The 20364-nt window shown below is 41.5% G+C and overlaps 1 protein-coding gene across 2 annotated transcripts in view; it reads left to right on the forward strand.

Annotated features, from left to right (window-relative positions):
• TMEM178B (transmembrane protein 178B) overlaps window positions 1-14608 on the forward strand; it is a 265591-nt gene extending 250983 nt beyond the window's left edge. For both annotated transcript variants that reach the window (XM_069763234.1, XM_069763235.1), the window contains exons 4-5: window positions 10531-10668; window positions 11975-14608. In XM_069763234.1, the coding sequence (XP_069619335.1) occupies window positions 10531-10668; window positions 11975-12225 (389 nt within the window). In that variant the 3' untranslated portion in view covers window positions 12226-14608. The remainder of the gene's footprint in view (window positions 1-10530; window positions 10669-11974) is intronic.
• The last annotated feature ends 5756 nt before the right edge of the window (window positions 14609-20364 follow it).

Below are 20364 nucleotides of genomic sequence, written 5' to 3' on the forward strand. Positions count from 1 at the left end.
CAAGCTGGACAGAAAAAATAGCAAACAAAAATAACACTAGCAAAACTTAGCTTATGCAGAGCAGACAGGCCACAGGAACGATCCAGGAGGAAGCAAGACCAATACTAGAACATTGACTGGAGGCCAGGAGCAAAGCACTAGGTGGAGTTAAATAGAGCAGCACCTGACGACTTCACCACATCACCTGAGGAAGGAAACTCAGAAGCCGCAGTACCACTCACATCCACCAACGGAAGCTCATAGACAGAATCAGCCGAAGTACCACTTGTGACCACAGGAGGGAGCTCTGCCACAGAATTCACAACACATCATATACTGTATGGAGAATTATATGTGGCTCACAATACTGTATGGAGCATTATATGGGATCAATTCCGTATGGAGCAATATATGCGGCTCATTCTGTATGGAGCACTCTGTGGTGCCCATTATACTGTATGGAGCATTATATGAGGCTCATTATTCTGTTTGGAGCAATATATGAGGCTCATTATTCTGTATAGAGGACTATGTGGTGCCATTTATACTGTATGGAGCACTATATGGGGCCATTATACTGTATGGGGCAATATATGGGGCTCATTATTCTCTTTGGAGCAATATATGGAGCTCATTATTCTGTATAGAGGACTATACTGTCCGGTTTCTGAGCTAATGTAGAATGTACAATAGATATCACTCATGTAATGTAAGAAGTAAGTGAAATCTTTGGCATTGTACTATACCTATATTTCTCTGCCGTATCGGTGCATTATGAATTGTGGTATGTGTTAAAGGGTCCCACTCGGACTCTTTCGCCCATTGCCCATGAAAACCTGGAGCCGACCCTGGCTATATACTACGTGGGCTGTGCTATATACTACGTGTGCTGTGTTATATACTGCGTGGGCTGTTATATACTGCATGGGCTATGCTATATACTACGTGAGCTGTGCTATATACTACGTGGACTGTGGTATATACTGCATGGGCTGTGCTATATACTACGTGGGCTGTGCTATAAACTACTTGGCAGTGCTATATACTATGTGGCTGTGCCATATACTACATGGCTGTGCAACATACTACGTGGCTGTGCAATATACTACGTGGCTGTGCTATATACTACGTGGCTGTGCTATATACTACGTGGCTGTGCTATATACTACGTGGCTGTGCTATATACTACGTGGTTGTGCTATATACTACGTGGCTGTGCTATATACTATGTGGCTGTGCTATATACTACGTGGGCTGTGTTATATGCTATGTGGGCTGTGAGACTCTTTCGCCCGGGGCCCTCAAAAACCTGGAGCTGGCCCTGGCTTCACTGATTGGTCGTGCCTGGCCAGGCGCAACCAATCAGCAACATGCGCAGTCCGGCCACGAATTGACGCGGGATTTGAACCACGCTTCGCTAATTGGTCGCGCCCGGCCGGCCGAATCCTGTGTATTCATTGCATTATTCTGAAATCTTCATAAATAAGCGACATACATATTCTAGAATACCCGATGCCTTAGAAACGGGCCACCATCTAGTATGCTAATATGTGTCAGGAAAAGTTAAAACCTCATCACCACTAATCTACAGAGGACGATGATCAAGGAAGAGGCTGCCTGAAAAAAAAAAGTATTATGGTAGTTATACTCTAGTACATAGGAGGCAGTATTATAGCAGTTATATTCTTGTACATATTGGCAGTATTATAGTAGTTACATTCTTCTACATAGGAGCAGTATTATAGTAGTTATATTCTTCTACATAGGAGCAGTATTATAGTAGTTATATTCTTGTACGTAGGGGCAGTATTATAGTAGTTATATCCTTCTACATAGGAGCAGTATTATAGTAGTTATATTCTTGTACATAGGAGCAGTATTATAGTAGTTATATTCTTGTACATAGGAGCAGTATTATAGTAGTTATATTCTTGTACATAGGAGCAGTATTATAGTAGTTATATTATTGTACATAGGGGGCAGTATTATAGTAGTTATATTCTTGTACATATCGGCAGTATTATAGTAGTTATATTCCTGTACATAGGGGCAGTATTAGTTATATTCTTGTACATAGGAGCAGTATTATAGTAGTTATATTCTTGTACATAGGAGCAGTATTATAGTAGTTATATTCTTGTACATAGAGGGCAGTATTATAGTAGTTATATTCTTGTACATAGGGGCAGTATTATAGTAGTTATATTCTTGTATATAGGGGCAGTATTATAGTAGTTATATTCTTGTACATAGGAGCAGTATTATAGTAGTTATATTCTTGTATATAGGGGCAGTATTATAGTAGTTATATTCTTGTACATAGGAGCAGTATTATAGTAGTTATATTCTGGTATGTTTCCGATATATATTTGTTATAAATGGTTTAATATATGAGGCGATCTGCATTTTGCTGTGCTGCAACTTGCAGCGCAATACTGGCAAATTTACCAGTTCTAAGATGGCCACTTGGTGCTGCAGCGCCGTGTCTGGTCCTCCCCCTGCTCGGCGTTCATCGCTTGCTGTTTGGTCACATGGGGCCCCATGTGTACCAGCATCAGCGGTGACGTCAGGTGCTGGGAGAGGTGTGTCTTCGGCGTGCAGCAAGTCGTGACTACATCCGGTCTGAGCTGTATTTAGATCGCTCCAGCGTTCCTTTTGGCACGCCCCCTGAGGAAGGAAGCATCTTGCTTCCGAAACGCGCGTCGGGGAGGGTGGGAGCCCACATGTGCCGGTGTATACGAACTTTGGTAAGGTCACCCTTATAGATGTCGTTATGATACTTGAGTATTTTTGCCTATTAGGCGGCGCACTTGCGCTGGTGACCATCTACTAGCATGTGTGTACTCCCATTGTTTGCTGCTTAGCGTGCTGTGCCGCTGTGTCCGGCTTTGCCCCCATTATTTCCTTGTATGTGATTTTAATCAATAAAGGTTCTCTATTTTTGTGTATCTGTGGACATATTCACCATTTGTTCTGTGTGGTGGTCTATATTGTAGTTTGGTGAGTCCTGATTACTCCATTACCAGTTTGGGGGCTTCATATCTTAATATATGTGCCTAACTATTTTTTATTATTATGAAGTGGTCCTCATACTTGGTGCGTTTTTCAGTTTGCTAGTTATATTCTTGTACATAGGGGGCAGTGTTATAGTAGTTCTATTCTTGTACATAGGAGCAGTATTATAGTAGTTATATTCTTGTACATAGGGGCAGTATTATAGTAGTTATATTCATGTACATAGGAGCAGTATTATAGTAGTTATATTCTTGTACATAGGAGCAGTATTATAGTAGTTCTATTCTTGTACATAGGGGCAGTATTATAGTAGTTCTATTCTTGTACATAGGAGCAGTATTATAGTAGTTCTATTCTTGTACATAGGGGCAGTATTATAGTAGTTATATTCTTGTACATAGGAGCAGTATTATAGTAGTTCTATTCTTGTACATAGGGGCAGTATTATAGTAGTTATATTCATGTACATAGGGGCAGTATTATAGTAGTTCTATTCTTGTACATAGGAGCAGTATTATAGTAGTTCTATTCTTGTACATAGGGGCAGTATTATAGTAGTTCTATTCTTGTACATAGGAGCAGTATTATAGTAGTTCTATTCTTGTACATAGGGGCAGTATTATAGTAGTTCTATTCTTGTACATAGGAGCAGTATTATAGTAGTTCTATTCTTGTACATAGGGGCAGTATTATAGTAGTTATATTCATGTACATAGGGGCAGTATTATAGTAGTTCTATTCTTGTACATAGGAGCAGTATTATAGTAGTTCTATTCTTGTACATAGGGACAGTATTATAGTAGTTATATTCTTGTACATAGGGGCAGTATTATAGTAGTTATATTCATGTACATAGGGGCAGTATTATAGTAGTTCTATTCTTGTACATAGGAGCAGTATTATAGTAGTTCTATTCTTGTACATAGGGGCAGTATTATAGTAGTTATATTCTTGTACATAGGGGCAGTATTATAGTAGTTATATTCATGTACATAGGGGCAGTATTATAGTAGTTCTATTCTTGTACATAGGAGCAGTATTATAGTAGTTCTATTCTTGTACATAGGGGCAGTATTATAGTAGTTATATTCTTGTACATAGGGGCAGGAATATAATAGTATTAGAAGACGAACAATACAGTGGTGATGTCATTGTGTCACACAGGGAATGACCTCATTTACAATTGGTTATATCCTGTGTATACTAGCCTCACCTGATGAGTATACTGCAGGATAGTAGTAGCGCTCTGCATTGGAGTGGAAAGGTTGAGTTCTTCTTCCCATGTGGACCATTCATCTCTGCAGGGCTGTAGGCAGCAGCATGTTGTGTTGTCAGACCCCGGGCTGCAGTGTGCTGAGCGCTGAATGCATTCATTAATTTATAATGTGCTTATAAAGCCTTGAAAATACCTAGTCAACCTGCACTTAACCCTTCCCTGCCGCACACAGCAGCATTCTACAATGCACAGGGAAAAAGATGGTTATCAGTCACAAACGCCAATTTAAGGGGTATTATATTTAAAGGGAATGTGTAATCAGAAAATCACCTATTCCTATTGTTTAAATTGGATTTTTGCGTTACATGTATTTTTTTTTTTTTCCCGCTCTAGTTCCTTACAGGTTTAAATATCTCTGCATGCTGCCAGTGAATGGAATCCTTCATTGGTTAATGTCAGAGGATGAAAATCTGTCCTTGATGGACACACAGGTCTAATATTCAGCGGTATTAGAATGAGCCATGCACCTATTTAACCAGGTCAGGACCAGGATAGAATATGATTGGACTTAAACAGTGAAGGTTTCCATTCAGTGTCATCAAACAGGGATCATAAAAATCAACAAAAAAAAATAATTTATGTACAAAAATGCCAGAAAATTCAAGATAAAATGTATTTTCATGTAAATACCAGTGTTCTATGTCCAGGGATTGTCCCTGTTGCTATGCTCTTGCAACCAATTTTTTTTAGTTGGGCAGTTGCTCTTCATCAGCACTCTGCCAGCACTGTAGGTGCTATAACTTACTTTTGCTTACTTACCAGCATCCATTGCTCTTGCCCTGAACTGAAAGCATGCATTTCAATTATTCCTGCATGGAGTGTGACAGTCAGGTGAGCAGGGAAAAATCCAAAAACCTGCCTCCACTTTCTAAAATGATTAAGACCCACCACCACTTCCAGTTGAGAGACTAAAGCCAGTCCTACTTCCTTTAGCAAGACAAGGCTGCCCTGACTTCATCTAGAGAATCAAAGACCCACCCCCGCTTACTGTAGAAAGACTAAGATCCGCCCCCACTTACTGTAAAAAGACTAAGACCCACACCCACTTACTGTAGAAACATTAAGACCCACCCCCACTTACTATAGAAACATTAAGACCCACCCCCACTTACTGCAGAAACATTAAGACCCACCCCCACTTACTGTAGAAACATTAAGACCCACCCCCACTTACTATAGAAACATTAAGACCCACCCTGCGCTTACTGTAGAAAGACTAAGATCCGCCCCCACTTACTGTAAAAGGACTAAGACCCACCCCCACTTACTGTAGAAACATTAAGACCCACACCCACTTACTGTAGAAACATTAAGACCCCCTCCCACTTACTGCAGAAACATTAAGACCCACCCCCACTTACTGTAGAAACATTAAGACCCACCCCCACTTACTATAAAAAGACTAAGACCCACTTCCACTTACTGTAAAAGGACTAAGACCCACTCCCACCTACTGTAGAAACATTAAGACCCACTCCCACCTACTGTAGAAACATTAAGATTCACCCCCGCTTACTGTAGAAACATTAAGACCCCCTCCCGCTTACTGTAGAAACATTAAGACCCACCCCCACTTACTGTAGAAACATTAAGACCCACCCCCACTTACTATAAAAAGACTAAGACCCACTTCCACTTACTGTAAAAGGACTAAGACCCACTCCCACCTACTGTAGAAACATTAAGATTCACCCCCGCTTACTGTAGAAACATTAAGACCCCCTCCCGCTTACTGTAGAAACATTAAGACCCACCCCCGCTTACTGTAGAAACATTAAGACCCACCCCCACTTACTGTAGAAACATTAAGACCCACCCCCACTTACTGTAGAAACATGAAGACCCACCCCCTTACTGTAGAAACATTAAGACCCACCCCCACTTACTGTAGAAACATTAAGACCCACCCCCACTTACTGTAGAAACATTAAGACCCACCCCCACTTACTGTAGAAACATTAAGACCCACCCCCACTTACTGTAGAAACATTAAGACCCACCCCCACTTACTGTAGAAACATTAAGACCCACCCCCACTTACTGTAGAAACATTAAGACCCACTCCCACTTACTGTGAGAAACATTAAGACCCACCCCCACTTACTGTAGAAACATTAAGACCCACCCCAACTTACTGTAGAAACATTAAGACCCACCCCCACTTACTGTAGAAACATTAAGACCCACCCCCACTTACTGTAGAAACATTAAGACCCACTCCCACTTACTGTGAGAAACATTAAGACCCACCCCCACTTACTGTAGAAACATTAAGACCCACCCCAACTTACTGTAGAAACATTAAGACCCACCCCCACTTACTGTAGAAACATTAAGACCCACCCCCACTTACTGTAGAAACATTAAGACCCACCCCCACTTACTGTAGAAACATTAAGACCCACTCCCACTTACTGTGAGAAACATTAAGACCCACCCCCACTTACTGTAGAAACATTAAGACCCACCCCCACTTACTGTAGAAACATTAAGACCCACCCCCACTTACTGTAGAAACATTAAGACCCACCCCCACTTACTGTAGAAACATTAAGACCCACCCACACTTACTGTAGAAACATTAAGACCCACCCCCACCTACTGTAGAAACATTAAGACCCACTCCCACTTACTGTAGAAACATTAAGACCCACCCCCGCTTACTGTAGAAACATTAAGACATCCCCCACTTACTATAAAAAGACTAAGACCCACTTCCACTCACTGTAGAAAGACTAAGACCGGCCCTCACTTCATTGAGCAAAAGAAAACCACCCCCACTTCATCTAGGGAGATAAATACTTGCCTTTACTAACAGTTGAGATAAATACCCGCCCCATTTACTTTGGAGAGACTAAAACGTGCCCCCACTTACTGCAGAAAAAACTATGACCCTTCCCCACTTTATCTTGAGACAAAGACGTGCTCCACTTCCTTTAGTGAGACAAACCCACCCCCACTTCACTTAGGAAAACAAACCTGCCCCAATTTCATGTAGAGAAACAAAGACCCATGCCCACTTAGTGTAGCGAGATTAAGACCCATCCCCACTTATTGTAGAGGGATTAAGTCTCGCCTCCACTTACTGTAGAAAGAACACCACAGAAATAGCTCAGTGTAATAATGTCCAGAAACTGACACTAATAGTAAATGCAAAAGTTTATTAAACATATAAAAGAGGATCCATAGATAGCACACATGGGAAAAGAGTAGCGGATACTCCCACAAATAGAGCACTGGCAGGGAAGGAGCATGTAAACCAATAGAGAGACAATAAATATTTATACCCAAACGTAAAAAGTATCCATATTGCACAGTGGCCAAGTCTCCGGTACCATACCTTATAGTATCACAGGTTCACAAACGCGTTCCCGCGTAGGGCGGGAACGCGTTTGTGAACCTGTGATACTATAAGGTATGGTACCGGAGACATGGCCACTGTGCAATATGGATACTTTTTACGTTTGGGTATAAATATTTATTGTCTCTCTATTGGTTTACATGCTCCTTCCCTGCCAGTGCTCTATTTGTGGGAGTATCCGCTATTCTTTTCCCATGTGTGCTATCTATGGATCCTCTTTTATATGTTTAATAAACTTTTGCATTTACTATTAGTGTCAGTTTCTGGACATTATTACACTGAGCTATTTCTGTGGTGTTCTCTCTGTGGACTTCAGTGTGTCCGTACACGTCCTGTAATATACTATGGGTTATGTCGATTATTATATGGTGTACTAACATGATGTCCCATAGTTTTTTGTGGTTTCTTGCTTATCTTACTGTAGAAAGATTAAGACACACCCCCACTTACTGTAGAGGGTAAGACACGCCCCCACTTACTGTAGAGTAAGACATGCCCCCGCTTACTGTAGAGAGTAAGACACATCCCCACTTACTATAGAGACTAAGATCCGCCCCCACTTACTGTAGAGAGACTAAGACATGCCCCCACTTACTGTAGAGACTAAGACATGCCCCCACTTACTGTAGAGACTAAGACATGCCCCCGCTTACTGTAGAGAGTAAGACACATCCCCACTTACTATAGAGACTAAGATCCGCCCCCACTTACTGTAGAGAGACTAAGACATGCCCCCACTTACTGTAGAGACTAAGACCCGCCCCCACTTACTGTAGAGACTAAAACACGCCCCCACTTACTGTAGAGTAAGACACGCGCCCACTTGCTGTAGAGAGTAAGACATGCCCCCACTTACTGTAGAGTAAGACATGCCCCCGCTTACTGTAGAGAGTAAGACACATCCCCACTTACTATAGAGACTAAGATCCGCCCCCACTTACTGTAGAGAGAGTAAGACATGCCCCCACTTACTGTAGAGACTAAGACATGCCCCCACTTACTGTAGAGACTAAGACATGCCCCCACTTACTGTAGAGACTAAGACATGCCCCCACTTACTGTAGAGACTAAGACCCGCCCCCACTTACTGTAGAGTAAAACACGCCCCCACTTACTGTAGAGAGTAAGACATGCCCCCACTTACTGTAGAGAGTAAGACATGCCCCCACTTACTGTAGAGTAAGACATGCCCCCACTTACTGTAGAGTAAGACATACCCCCACTTACTGTAGAGTAAGACATGCCCCCACTTACTGTAGAGTAAGACACGCCCCCACTTACTGTAGAGTAAAACATGCCCCCACTTACTGTAGCGAGAGTAAGACACGCCCCCACTTACTGAAGAGAGTAAGAAACGCCCCCACTTACTGTAGAGAGTAAGACACGCCCCCACTTACTGTAGAGAGTAAGACACGCCCCCACTTACTGTAGAGAGTAAGACATGCCTTCACTTACTGTAGCGAGTGTAAGACATGCCCCCACTTACAGTAGAGAGAGTAAGACCCGCCTCACTTACTGTAGAAAGAGTAAGACCCGCCCCCACTTACTGTAGAGAGTAAGACACGCCCCCACTTACTGTAGAGAGTAAGACACGCCCCCACTTACTGTAGAGAGTAAGACACGCCCCCACTTACTGTAGCGAGAGTAAGACACGCCCCCACTTACTGTAGCGAGAGTAAGACACGCCCCCACTTACTGTAGAGAGTAAGACCCGCCTGTTGTGAATTCTGTGATCAAGCTCCCTCCTGTGGTCACGAGTGGTACTGCGGCTTCTGAGTTTCCTTGCTCAGGTGATGAGGTTGTCGTTAGGTGCTGTTCTATTTAACTCCACCTAGTGCTTTGATTCTGGCCTCCAGTCAATGTTCTAGTATTGGTCTTGCTTCCTCCTGGATCGTTCCTGTGGCCTGTCTGCTCAGCATAAGCTAAGTTCTGCTTGTGTTACTTTTGTTGCTATATTTTCTGTCCAGCTTGCTTTTTTGGTTTTGCTTGCTTGCTGGAAGCTCTGAGACGCAGAGGGAGCACCTCCGTACCGTTAGTCGGTGCGGAGGGTCTTTTTGCCCCTCTGCGTGGTTGTTTGTAGGTTTTTGTGTTGACCGCAAAGCTATCTTTCCTATCTTCGGTCTATTCAGTAAGTCGGGCCTCACTTTGCTAAATCTATTTCATCTCTGTGTTTGTATTTTCATCTTAACTCACAGTCATTATATGTGGGGGGCTGCCTTTTCCTTTGGGGAATTTCTCTGAGGCAAGGTAGGCTTGTTTTTCTATCTTCAGGGCTAGCTAGTTTCTCAGGCTGTGCCGAGTTGCATAGGGAGCGTTAGGCGCAATCCACGGCTACCTCTAGTGTGGTTTGATAGGTTTAGGGATTGCGGTCAGCAGAGTTCCCACGTCTCAGAGCTCGTCCTATGTTTTGTGTTTTTTGTCAGGTCACTTGTGTGCTCTGAACTTCAAGGTCCATTGTGGTTCTGAATTACCTATTCATAACACCCGCCCCCACTTACTGTAGAGAGTAAGACACGCCCCCACTTACTGTAGAGAGACTAAGATCCGCCCCCACTTCCTGTAATCCATCTCGGTGTCTCTGCTGGTAAGGACAAATTACACTTGACAAAAGGCAGTGGTCAGGAGGTTACATGAAAGATGACAGTAGTCACCACTTTAAAGGGATTTTTCAGGAGTAAGACAACATAATTTATGAGTAAAGTTATTTGCCTTTTGTCTTTCTATAACATTATTAAACAAAATTAAGTTGTCTAGAAGTTCAGGGACCTTGTATCATCTGGCCCATAAGATTCTAGGGAACAGAGGATGCTATATATATGAGATGTAATTCTGTACATACATATATTAATGATTTATTGTTAGAATTAACAACTATTGAATCTTGCTTTTATTTCTACAGATTTACGCAGGATGACAGCTGGATTTATGGGAATGGCCGTCGCCATCATTCTGTTCGGCTGGATCATCGGAGTGCTGGGCTGCTGCTGGGACCGGGGTCTCATGCAATATGTCGCTGGTCTACTCTTCCTCATGGGAGGTACGTGGACTCAACAAATTAAAACCTGCCAAAATGCTAGGCAATGTCTAGAAAAATGCTGACCCTGTCGGCAAAAAAAAAAATAGAGGGCATACTTTAAACTTTTAGTCACTTCTGCCTGAAAATAGTCCAGGTCTTTGCAAACTAGACTGTAAAAGAGGTGTGCTGTAAAAAGAAGCATTTCCAGTTTTGTGGGTGTTTCCCGTGTTGTAGGGTGGGACACACAACCCTGGGGAAATAGTGGTCCAAAATACAATGCTGCCTTCAAATATTTGATTTTTATGTACCAATGAACTTTTTAGTTGAATTTTACTGAGAATTTGTCTTGAGTAGATTCCTTCTTCTGCAGGAACAGGTACAGGAACATAGGTCAAGTCTGGAAAAATGTTGACCAAGTAGGTAAAAGAGGGCAGGATCTCAAGGGAAATGTTCTCCTCACCTCATAGAAGTTAGACCCTAGACATTAAGTCACTGATACCTGAAAACTGAATGGGTTTTAACAGACCCGACCCTAAAACAGGCTTGGTTTATGTATGCAATGGTTCTTAGAAAGAGGCATTTCGAGCTGTTTTGTGGGCGTTTCTGGTTGGGATTATGGCCATTGACAAATTTTGGTGCCAAATGTAAACTCACCTTAAAATTGGTATTGGACTATACCAGAAAGTCTTTGTTGAGAATTTGTGTTTAGCAGGTTCCTTCTTCTCCAGGAACAGGTAAAGGAACAAAGTCATGTCTGAAAAAAGGCTGACTTTGTAGGCAAAAGAGGGCAGCACCTCAGGTGAAAAGCTCTCCTCGGATGTACATAAAAAAAGAAAATGTATTCCAGCTCCTTATCATTATGATTGTCATTATGGCCCTAGGCAAGTGATGGTGCCAAATATTAACCAACCTTAAAATTGGTATCGGACTGTACCAAAAAGTCTTCGTTGAGCACGTTCCTTCTTCTGCGGGAACAGGTGCAGGAATATGTCAAATGTCCACAAGGCTGACCCTGTAGGCAAAGTGGGCAGCATCTCAGGTAAAATGTTCTCCGTGCCTCATAGAGGGGACACCTTGCTCTTAACCCACCTTAAAATTGATATTGGACTATATGAAAAAGTCTTCATTGAGAATTTGTGTGGAGCAGGTTCCTTCTTCTGCTGAAACACTTGCAGGAACATACCGTAATTCAAGTCTTGAAAAGTGCTGATCCTGTAGGCAAAAAAAAGGCACTACCTGGTGGAATGACCACCACACCAGACTGTATTTGTTGAGAATGTATGTTGTTGTATATTTTCTAATCCTTATATGTCATGTCTTCCCACAGGCACTTTCTGTATCATTTCACTGTGCACTTGTGTAGCGGGGATCAACTTTGAGCTCTCACGTTACCCTCGATTCCTGTACGGGCTACCTGATGACATCAGCCATGGTTATGGATGGTCCATGTTCTGTGCCTGGGGTGGCCTGGGCCTAACGTTAATCTCAGGCTTCTTCTGTACCTTAGCACCTTCAGTACAGCCTGTCCTGAGGACCAACTGCCCCAAAACACGCCCTGAGAATGGAACAGTGTGCTAAAAACCCTCTACAGATCAAAAACGAGAGAGAGACGGGCCACTCTAACATATACTAATGCCTGGACTACAAAATATCTCTTCGTCACCCATTTCTCATTCATTACAAGGTGGCCATATTTGGATGCCACTAAAGGGTGATGTGGGCAATGGGGAGTCAATGGTAATATTAGCTCCTCATGATGGTAGAGTCCATGTCAAGGACTATGTATATATCTCATTCATCAACGCTTTTGTTTTCTTGGACCGTATACTAGATATCATGGGGAACTTTTGTCATGATGACCTTCCATGTTTTTCCACAATGTTTTATTTAACATCTACATTTCGTCACTAGACCTATAAAGTGGAACGCAGACCACCTCAGTAAGACACCTTCTAAAAATGACTTTGGGACCTAACAAGGAAATAATTTTTAACACTCATCTCGCAAACCACCATCGACCCAGAATCATAAAAAAAAATTTCCAGAAGAAAAATGTATTTTTGAATTAGACAAAATTAATAAAAACTAATAAAAAAACAACCACTACCCACATCGACTTACGGAATGAGTACGAACCAATAAATTAAAGTCCCAACTTGTTGTTTTCCGTTAATGATGACAGTGAAGTCTGTGAACATGTGGCAAAAAAAAGAAGGAAGCGTAAGCTGATTCCTGCTTGCTCAGTTGTGGGTCTCTGCTGCCTTAGCACGTGCCTGGTCTATAGGATGGACTGAAAATGAATGGCAGAAGCACAAGGCCTAATGACAAAGACTTTTCTCTCCGTGCCAGTCCTTTACGAGTCATTAAGACTTTGGGTTAAGTTTCGTTCAATTTTTTTTTCATTTTTTAAGAATTTTCAGAGTCCAGTTCCGTCGTCCCGTTGAGTTCTCCATGGATAAGAAGTTTGACTTGGACTATATAAAGGGACTCAGAGGCGTTTACCATGCCTGGGTTACAGGTCAAAGAGATTATCAACAGTGGTGGATGTAATGCTACTGTTAAGAGTCACATGGTACTCAAAATTAGCCTAAAATATAGAGAGGAAAAAATCAATATAAACTGTTTTCCTGTAAATTTACTTTTTTTTTTACAATGTTGATTTATCTTTTGTTTGATGTAAGATGTCATAACTTCCATCAATGGAGCACTGGAAGTAAGCGCAAAGTAAGTAGGCCCTTTCCCTTACAGTATTTTGCACACAAAATACTGCAGCTTTTTGTATGGAAATCTCGAAAGCAAATATATCCTGGTTTCTGCCTTTTGCTCAAAAAGGCACGCTTAGACGTACGGGTGTCTCTGTAGCAATAATGGTTGACTAGTTTGTTGAGAATTACAAAACTGTTTCGACAAAGTACCTAAACAAAAATGGCGAACTCCCTTGTGTCCTTGAACCCTGGACTCCCGGTCTGTATATGTTCTACTATAGAGCAATGTAATTCCACTCACTCTCAGCTGCTCAACACTATAATGTTTGGGAGCAGTACACCAATACAAACAACATTACTATACATTTTAAACTTCGGGAGTTCACCAAATAATCCTTTAAGTATATCTGTGTTTCTTAGATGGGACAGCTCACATTTTTCAAAAAAATTAATCATCGATATATCTTACATCTCTTAAAGCAAAATGTAGTTCTATTGGATTTAAGGATCTGGAAGGTATAATTCTTTCAAAATTATTTCTAATTTACAGCAGCAAAAATAAAATAAAATCCCATGCAAACCCACATACCATATCATGGTAGTTTATAAATTTGATTAGACGAATGTAATTATCACCAGCAGAAAATAAATTGGGGCATAATGGGCTATGACCAAAATGTTCTAACTGTGACGCTTTTTTTAAGACGAGGGGCTTCCACTATTTTAAAATAGCATTTAACAGTGACACAGCCATGACTTTTTGCTGAATCCATCCATGACAGGTCAAAATTGTCCCCATTGACCCAAAAGGGGGGCCCGTTAGGGCTCCCAACAAAATCCAAGAATATTTGACTACAAGAATAATTACAGAAACCCCAAAGGAGAAATGGATGAAAGCCTCGCAAGCTCATGTGAAGAATGCTTAGAGCATGTCTACCTGTGGAATTTGTCCAATAATTCAAGATCCTTTTCCGGGATGGAATTTATAATATGGCGTAAAATATCTATTATTCCACATTTGACATGATTGTAATATAATCCTTTTAGATTAATATTCTTAACATTTCCATAATGGTTGAGATACAGTACATAAAAGCTGCAGTGTTAGTGGCAAATGGGAAGGGTACCGCAATGGGTACGGTTGTTTGTCATGCTGTCCTTGAATGTACTTATATTGTAGCAAGACTTAAATGGCCTACATACTCGACTGATTAATTATCTCCAACTGTAATAAAGATCACTTATAAACTCGATAACATTTCAAGTTGCAAGAAAATGATGCACACAGGTTCATTCGACTGCCGTAATACATTCTCCAAGGAAGATTAGTCGAACGTAGTAAATCTTTCTCAAGAAGCGTAAAGAACCTTAAAAACACATTTCAAGTGGACCCTTAGGAGCTTGTTATTCTTATCAAAATGTGATCAGCCACAATCTTACCTTAAATCTTCCCTACCACTAATTACTTATCTGAGATCTCAAGTGCATAAATAACATGTTTACAATTAGGGTTGGTAGAAACAGGTCTTAACAGATCAGCAACAGAACTGGGTCTAAAAAATCAGTCAAGTTAAAATTAAAAGGACCTTACGACGAAAAAAATAAACAAATACAACATTATGGTATTCCAACACTTATTGTAAAAAGTTATATACTTTATCCCAAAGGTGGATAGGATCAGTGAAAAGTAGGAGCAGCTCAGGCTAGCATACGCCCTTCTCGGTAGCATACGCCTTTCTCAGAAGTTGGTTGAACCTAACAAAGACGACCTTTCTCCATAGACGTCCCAATGTGAAAACAAGGTGGATTAGGCCACACAAGTGCAAGGTACTTCTCTCTTTTGGGAGAGGGATTGTGGTGGCACAGGAGTACAATGTAAAGGCATCAACACCATGTACTGTGCCAGTCAAACTTGTGGTTTCATAATACCAAAGTGAATCCATATGTCAAGTAATGGGCAAGGCTGGAAAATACTAGGCAATCCCAACCAGGTTTTCTCTACCTAACTTCCAAGTGACGTCTCCAAACTGACCACCAAAACATAAAAACAATTTTTATAAAATGGCAAAATTAAACGTACATTTGGCCCTAGAATTTAGATGATGTCTCAATGTTTTAGAAATATTGTTTTATTGTATTAGACATATTTTTTTCTCAATCATTCTGACACCTGATACATGTGTCTAAAAAAAAAAATATCTATGAATGCTTTACCCCATCCATCCGTGATTGTCAGTCATTTTTGGACTCAACTAGTCAACGGCAAAAGTTCAAAAACACCTACAAGTACATGAAAACCATGGGTCAAATGAGCTCTGACCTGATATGTTCAGTGATCTAATATGTTCAGGGTCATACAGTCATGGCCGAAAGTGTTAGCACTCTTGAAATTGTTTAAAAAAAAATAAGAATTTCTCCCAGAAAATTATTGCAATTACACATTGTTTTGTTATACCATTATTTCCTTTGTGTCCATTGCAACAACTCAAAGAAACAGAGAAAAATGGGCAAATTGGACATCATATCACACAAAACCCCAAAAATGGACAGGACAAAATTGTTTGCATCCCCAACTTAATATTTGTTTGCACACCCCTTGGAATAAATAACTGCAATCAATCGCTTTCTATAACCATCCACAAGCTTCTTACACTTCTCAGCGGGAATTTTGGACCACACTTCTTTTGCAATCTGCTCCAAGTCTTTCATACTTCAAGGGTTCCTTCTCCCGAAAGCAATATTAAGATCTCTCCACAGGTGTTTATCTGTTTCTTGTGTTCTTCTAATATACACAAAGGACATAAACATGTGTAATTGTAATAATTTCCTGGGAGAATTACTTCATATTCTGGAACAATTTCAAGGGTGCCAACACTTTCGGCCTTGACTGTAGGCATTGTAGTTGCACAAGTAGGGAAACTGCCTGGTCCTTGAGCTAAGGGAACCTAAAGGCACTTCTGCCACATAAGCATACTTGCCAGATCTTTGGGAAAATCTGTTATGCTACCAAAAAAATGTAAAAAGATCTTCCAGAATCGAGAAAGAGTTGGCAAATTTGTTTTTAGAGCTTATGAGGCCTAAAGGCCCTTCTGCCATATGAGCATATTTGGAACATCCGAGAGGCTCTCAGAAAAAAGGAAAATCTTGAAGAATCCTGAAGGAGTTGGAACATTTTGGAGAGCTTTGGAAGCCTATAGGCCCTTCAACTATATAAACATACTTGCCAGCTCTCCTGGAACATCTAGTAGGCTACAAGAATCCATGAAGAGTTGGCCAATTTCATGTAACTTAAGAGGCCTAACGGCCTGTCTATCACGTGATCATACTTGCCAACTCTTCTGGAACATTCGGGAAGCTCTCAGAAAATAGGAAACCCCCTCCAGCATCCTGGAAGAGTTGGCAAATATTTCCCAGACATTGTCGAATACTTTCAGAATGGGTCTTTCCGACACAAGGTATTTTCTCCTGGAAGGTCATTTTAAAAAGTTGTCAAACGTACATAATAAGATATTAGTTTTATAATTGGCATATGGTAGGTGGGTGTCCTGTAACAGATTTTTCATTGGTGTCCGGAAACTTCAAGATATGACTCTAGATACGTTGACTAAGGGTACCGTCACACTATAACATTTCGATCGCTACGACGGTACGATTCGTGACGTTCCAGCGATATCGTTACGATATCGCCGTGTCTGACACGCAGCAGCGATCAGGGATCCTGCTGAGAATCGTACGTCGTAGCAGATCGTATGGAACTTTCTTTCATCGCTGGATCTCCCGCTGTCATCGCTAGATCGGTGTGTGTGACACCGATCTAGCGATGCGATCCAGCGATGCGATCGCTTGTAACCAGGGTAAACATCGGGTAACTAAGCGCAGGACCGCGCTTAGTTACCCGATGTTTACCCTGGTTACAAGCGTTAAACTAAAAAAAAACAAACAGCACATACTTACATTCTGGTGTCCGTCAGGTCCCTTGCCGTCTCTGCTTCCCGCACTGTGACTGCCGGCCGTAAAGTGAAAGCAGAGCACAGCGGCTGTGCTTTCACTTTCACTTTACGGCCGGCAGTCACTGAGTGCGGGAAGCAGACTGCAAGGGACCTGACAGACACCAGAATGTAAGTATGTGCTGTTTGTTTTTTTTTAGTTTAACGCTTGTAACCAGGGTAAACATCGGGTAACTAAGCGCGGTCCTGCGCTTAGTTACCCGATGTTTACCCTGGTTACCCAGGGACCTCGGCATCGTTGGTCGCTGGAGAGCTGTCTGTGTGACAGCTCCCCAGCGACCACACTACGATTTACCTACGATCACGGCCAGGTCATATCGCTGGTCGTGATCGTAGGTAAATCGTATAGTGTGACGGTACCCTAACTCTCCTGAAACATCCAAAAGGCTCTCATAAAAATGGAAAACCTCCCAGAATCCTGGAGGAATTTACAATTCAGCATTTCTGAATACTCTTGAAACCGTCAAGAATTTGAGTGGAGCTTACGAGGCCTAAAGGCCTCTCTGCCAGATGAACCTACTTGCCATCTCTACTGGAACATCTGGGAGGCTACCAGAAAAAAAAGGAAGGTCTTCCAGATTTCTGGAGGAGTTGGCAAAACTCCCAGGCATTGCTGAATAATCTCAAGACCATTAGGAAATTCAGTGGACATGGAAGAGGTGCAAAAGGGAAGTGGATGAGACTTGGATGGGTGTGATGGAAAACAGGGCTTTATGTAACAATGTATTTTCTCCCAGAAGGTCATTCAAAAAACTGGCAAGATTGTCCATAAGAAGACACTAGTATTAAAGTTGGCATATGATAGGTAGGTACCCTGTGACTGACAGATTGTTCATTGGGGTCTCAAAGCTTCAAGATGCCTCTGGATAAGTTGGCTAAATGACTGTCTGTACGTAACCATAGACACCTTCTGACTGAAAGTGTAAAGTTAAAGAGTTGGACCTCCACCCCCACCCCACACAAAATAAAGATAAGCATTGTTGGTAAGAGACTTTCTGGAAAAATATATTTGTCAAAAAGCAAGTTGGTTCACTACATTTAACGAGGTCAGAACACTCCAGCGTGACATCCCTTCAACGCAGTTTTAAATTTGCATTTTTCTGAGCTCGGAGAGGATCAGCAAAAGTATGTTGATTTTGTTTCCTAACGAGACACCCTACGTTAATTGCACTGCTACGGTAAACTTATCCTTTTTTTTTTGCTTATTTTACACCTTTTTGGCAGCTCGTGGCTTAATAAGACACAATAGAGAACATCATCAGAAATTAAAATACGGTAAACAGAAAACACAAGACTCCGCTGTCACTTTCTGCTGACTCGGTGGTGCTAAGGAGTGAACAGCTGAAGACTGTTAAACCTTTTCCTCTCTGGGTTATACAGTGCCTCTAACATAGTCCGGTGCTACATAGACCAGTCCGATTGTAACCTTCTCTGCTCCGCGATGCTCTGAGATGGATGGTGTAAAAACATACGGGAACATTTTTCATTTATTTCCATTGTGTGAGTTTATTTGCACCCTGAAAAAAAATCATTCCTATACCTCTACAAATTCTAAAAAGTCCAATCTATCATACTGGAGTAGAGGAAGTTGCATAAGAAAGACAATTTACCATGAAAATAGAAAATTTACCATGACAAAATTGTGTGATTAATTAAAGGGGTATTCTCAAAATATCCTTTGAGCTGCTCAGAGCTCTGCAAATTCTCTGTACGTCCTGCTACAACACATTAATGGCCTGTCAGTGTTTGCTCTCAGACTACTATTGGCAGATTCCAGAGCAGTTCTCTTAATCAGGGCTCCTACTTTCCTAGTAATGACAGGGTAGACTCATCACTAGGAAAGTAGGAGCCCTGAAGTTAGTCTACCCTGTCATCATTTTGTGATGACAGGGTAGACTAACTCTATTTGGATAACAGGGTCTTTGAACAAGCACGTGGCTCAGGAAAGTGAGAGCCCTGATTAAGAGAACTGCTCTGGAAACTGCCAATCATGGGGGCTGGGGGATTGTGATTCCAAAGGAATGATAAGTCATGTTATTCTGTCAGAAGCTGAGAGGGAGGTGAGTAGAAAACAATGGGCTTAGAGAGGTGACTGGAATGATAGGAGCTAACTCCTCTCCTGGAACGTAACTACTGTGCACACTCGGCTGGGTTCTAGTTGCCAAGATCCTTGGAAACAAGCTGTAATCTATGTAAGATAAAAGCTCTCACAGCAGGAGAATGACAGTAGGTAAAAAAAGCAAGTCAATTGCAAACTTGCTTATTTTCATGCTGTCTAACTAAAGCTATTTAATAACATGTGAATGCCCCATTAAATGCTCACTGATCAACTGTTTCAGTTCCAGGAAGCTCTGTGATTAGTGGCCACTACTAGACAAAAATAGAGGCCTTTGAAGTAACTGTTTGTCGTGCAATATACTGTAGGGTCGAAAGAACCTCCCCCTCTATGTGATACACTATGATGTCAATATGTCCTAGTGGTGGGCTGTCACAAAGGGACAACTCCTTAAAGGACCTTAGGTAACCATAATTGTTTTCCCATTTTTTTAGTAGAAGATTCAACAATTCAGCCTTTATTTATAAAAACTAGGACAAAGAGTTGAGGTGGAGCCTTTACCAACCTACCAATCTGGCCACAGTATGGGAAACTCCACCTCTTTCTCTCAACCCCTTATATGTTACAGTAGCAAAAGTTAAAAACTCAGACATGGATGACCAATAACCAATGCCCCTTCTACGTCAAACTCATGTCACAAAATCAGTGTGTGACTCCAGTATTCGCTGTCACCCAAGGCCCGTCCTCTGTTATTTGCCCACATGGGTCCAGCTATGAGAGTGTTTTTGTAAAAAAAAGTGTGTACAAATGTAAAAAATAAATAATGAAATAAAAAAAAGTTAAATATATAAACCAATGATGAAGGGTAGTGGAAAGACGATGTGATGCTTGTAGATCAAAGACTGGTTGGACTGGAAAACCAATTTTTAAGGTGCTTGAAGGTTAAGGG

The sequence above is a fragment of the Ranitomeya imitator genome, chromosome 4, assembly GCF_032444005.1.
Source record: "Ranitomeya imitator isolate aRanImi1 chromosome 4, aRanImi1.pri, whole genome shotgun sequence".
NCBI lineage: Eukaryota > Metazoa > Chordata > Amphibia > Anura > Dendrobatidae > Ranitomeya > Ranitomeya imitator.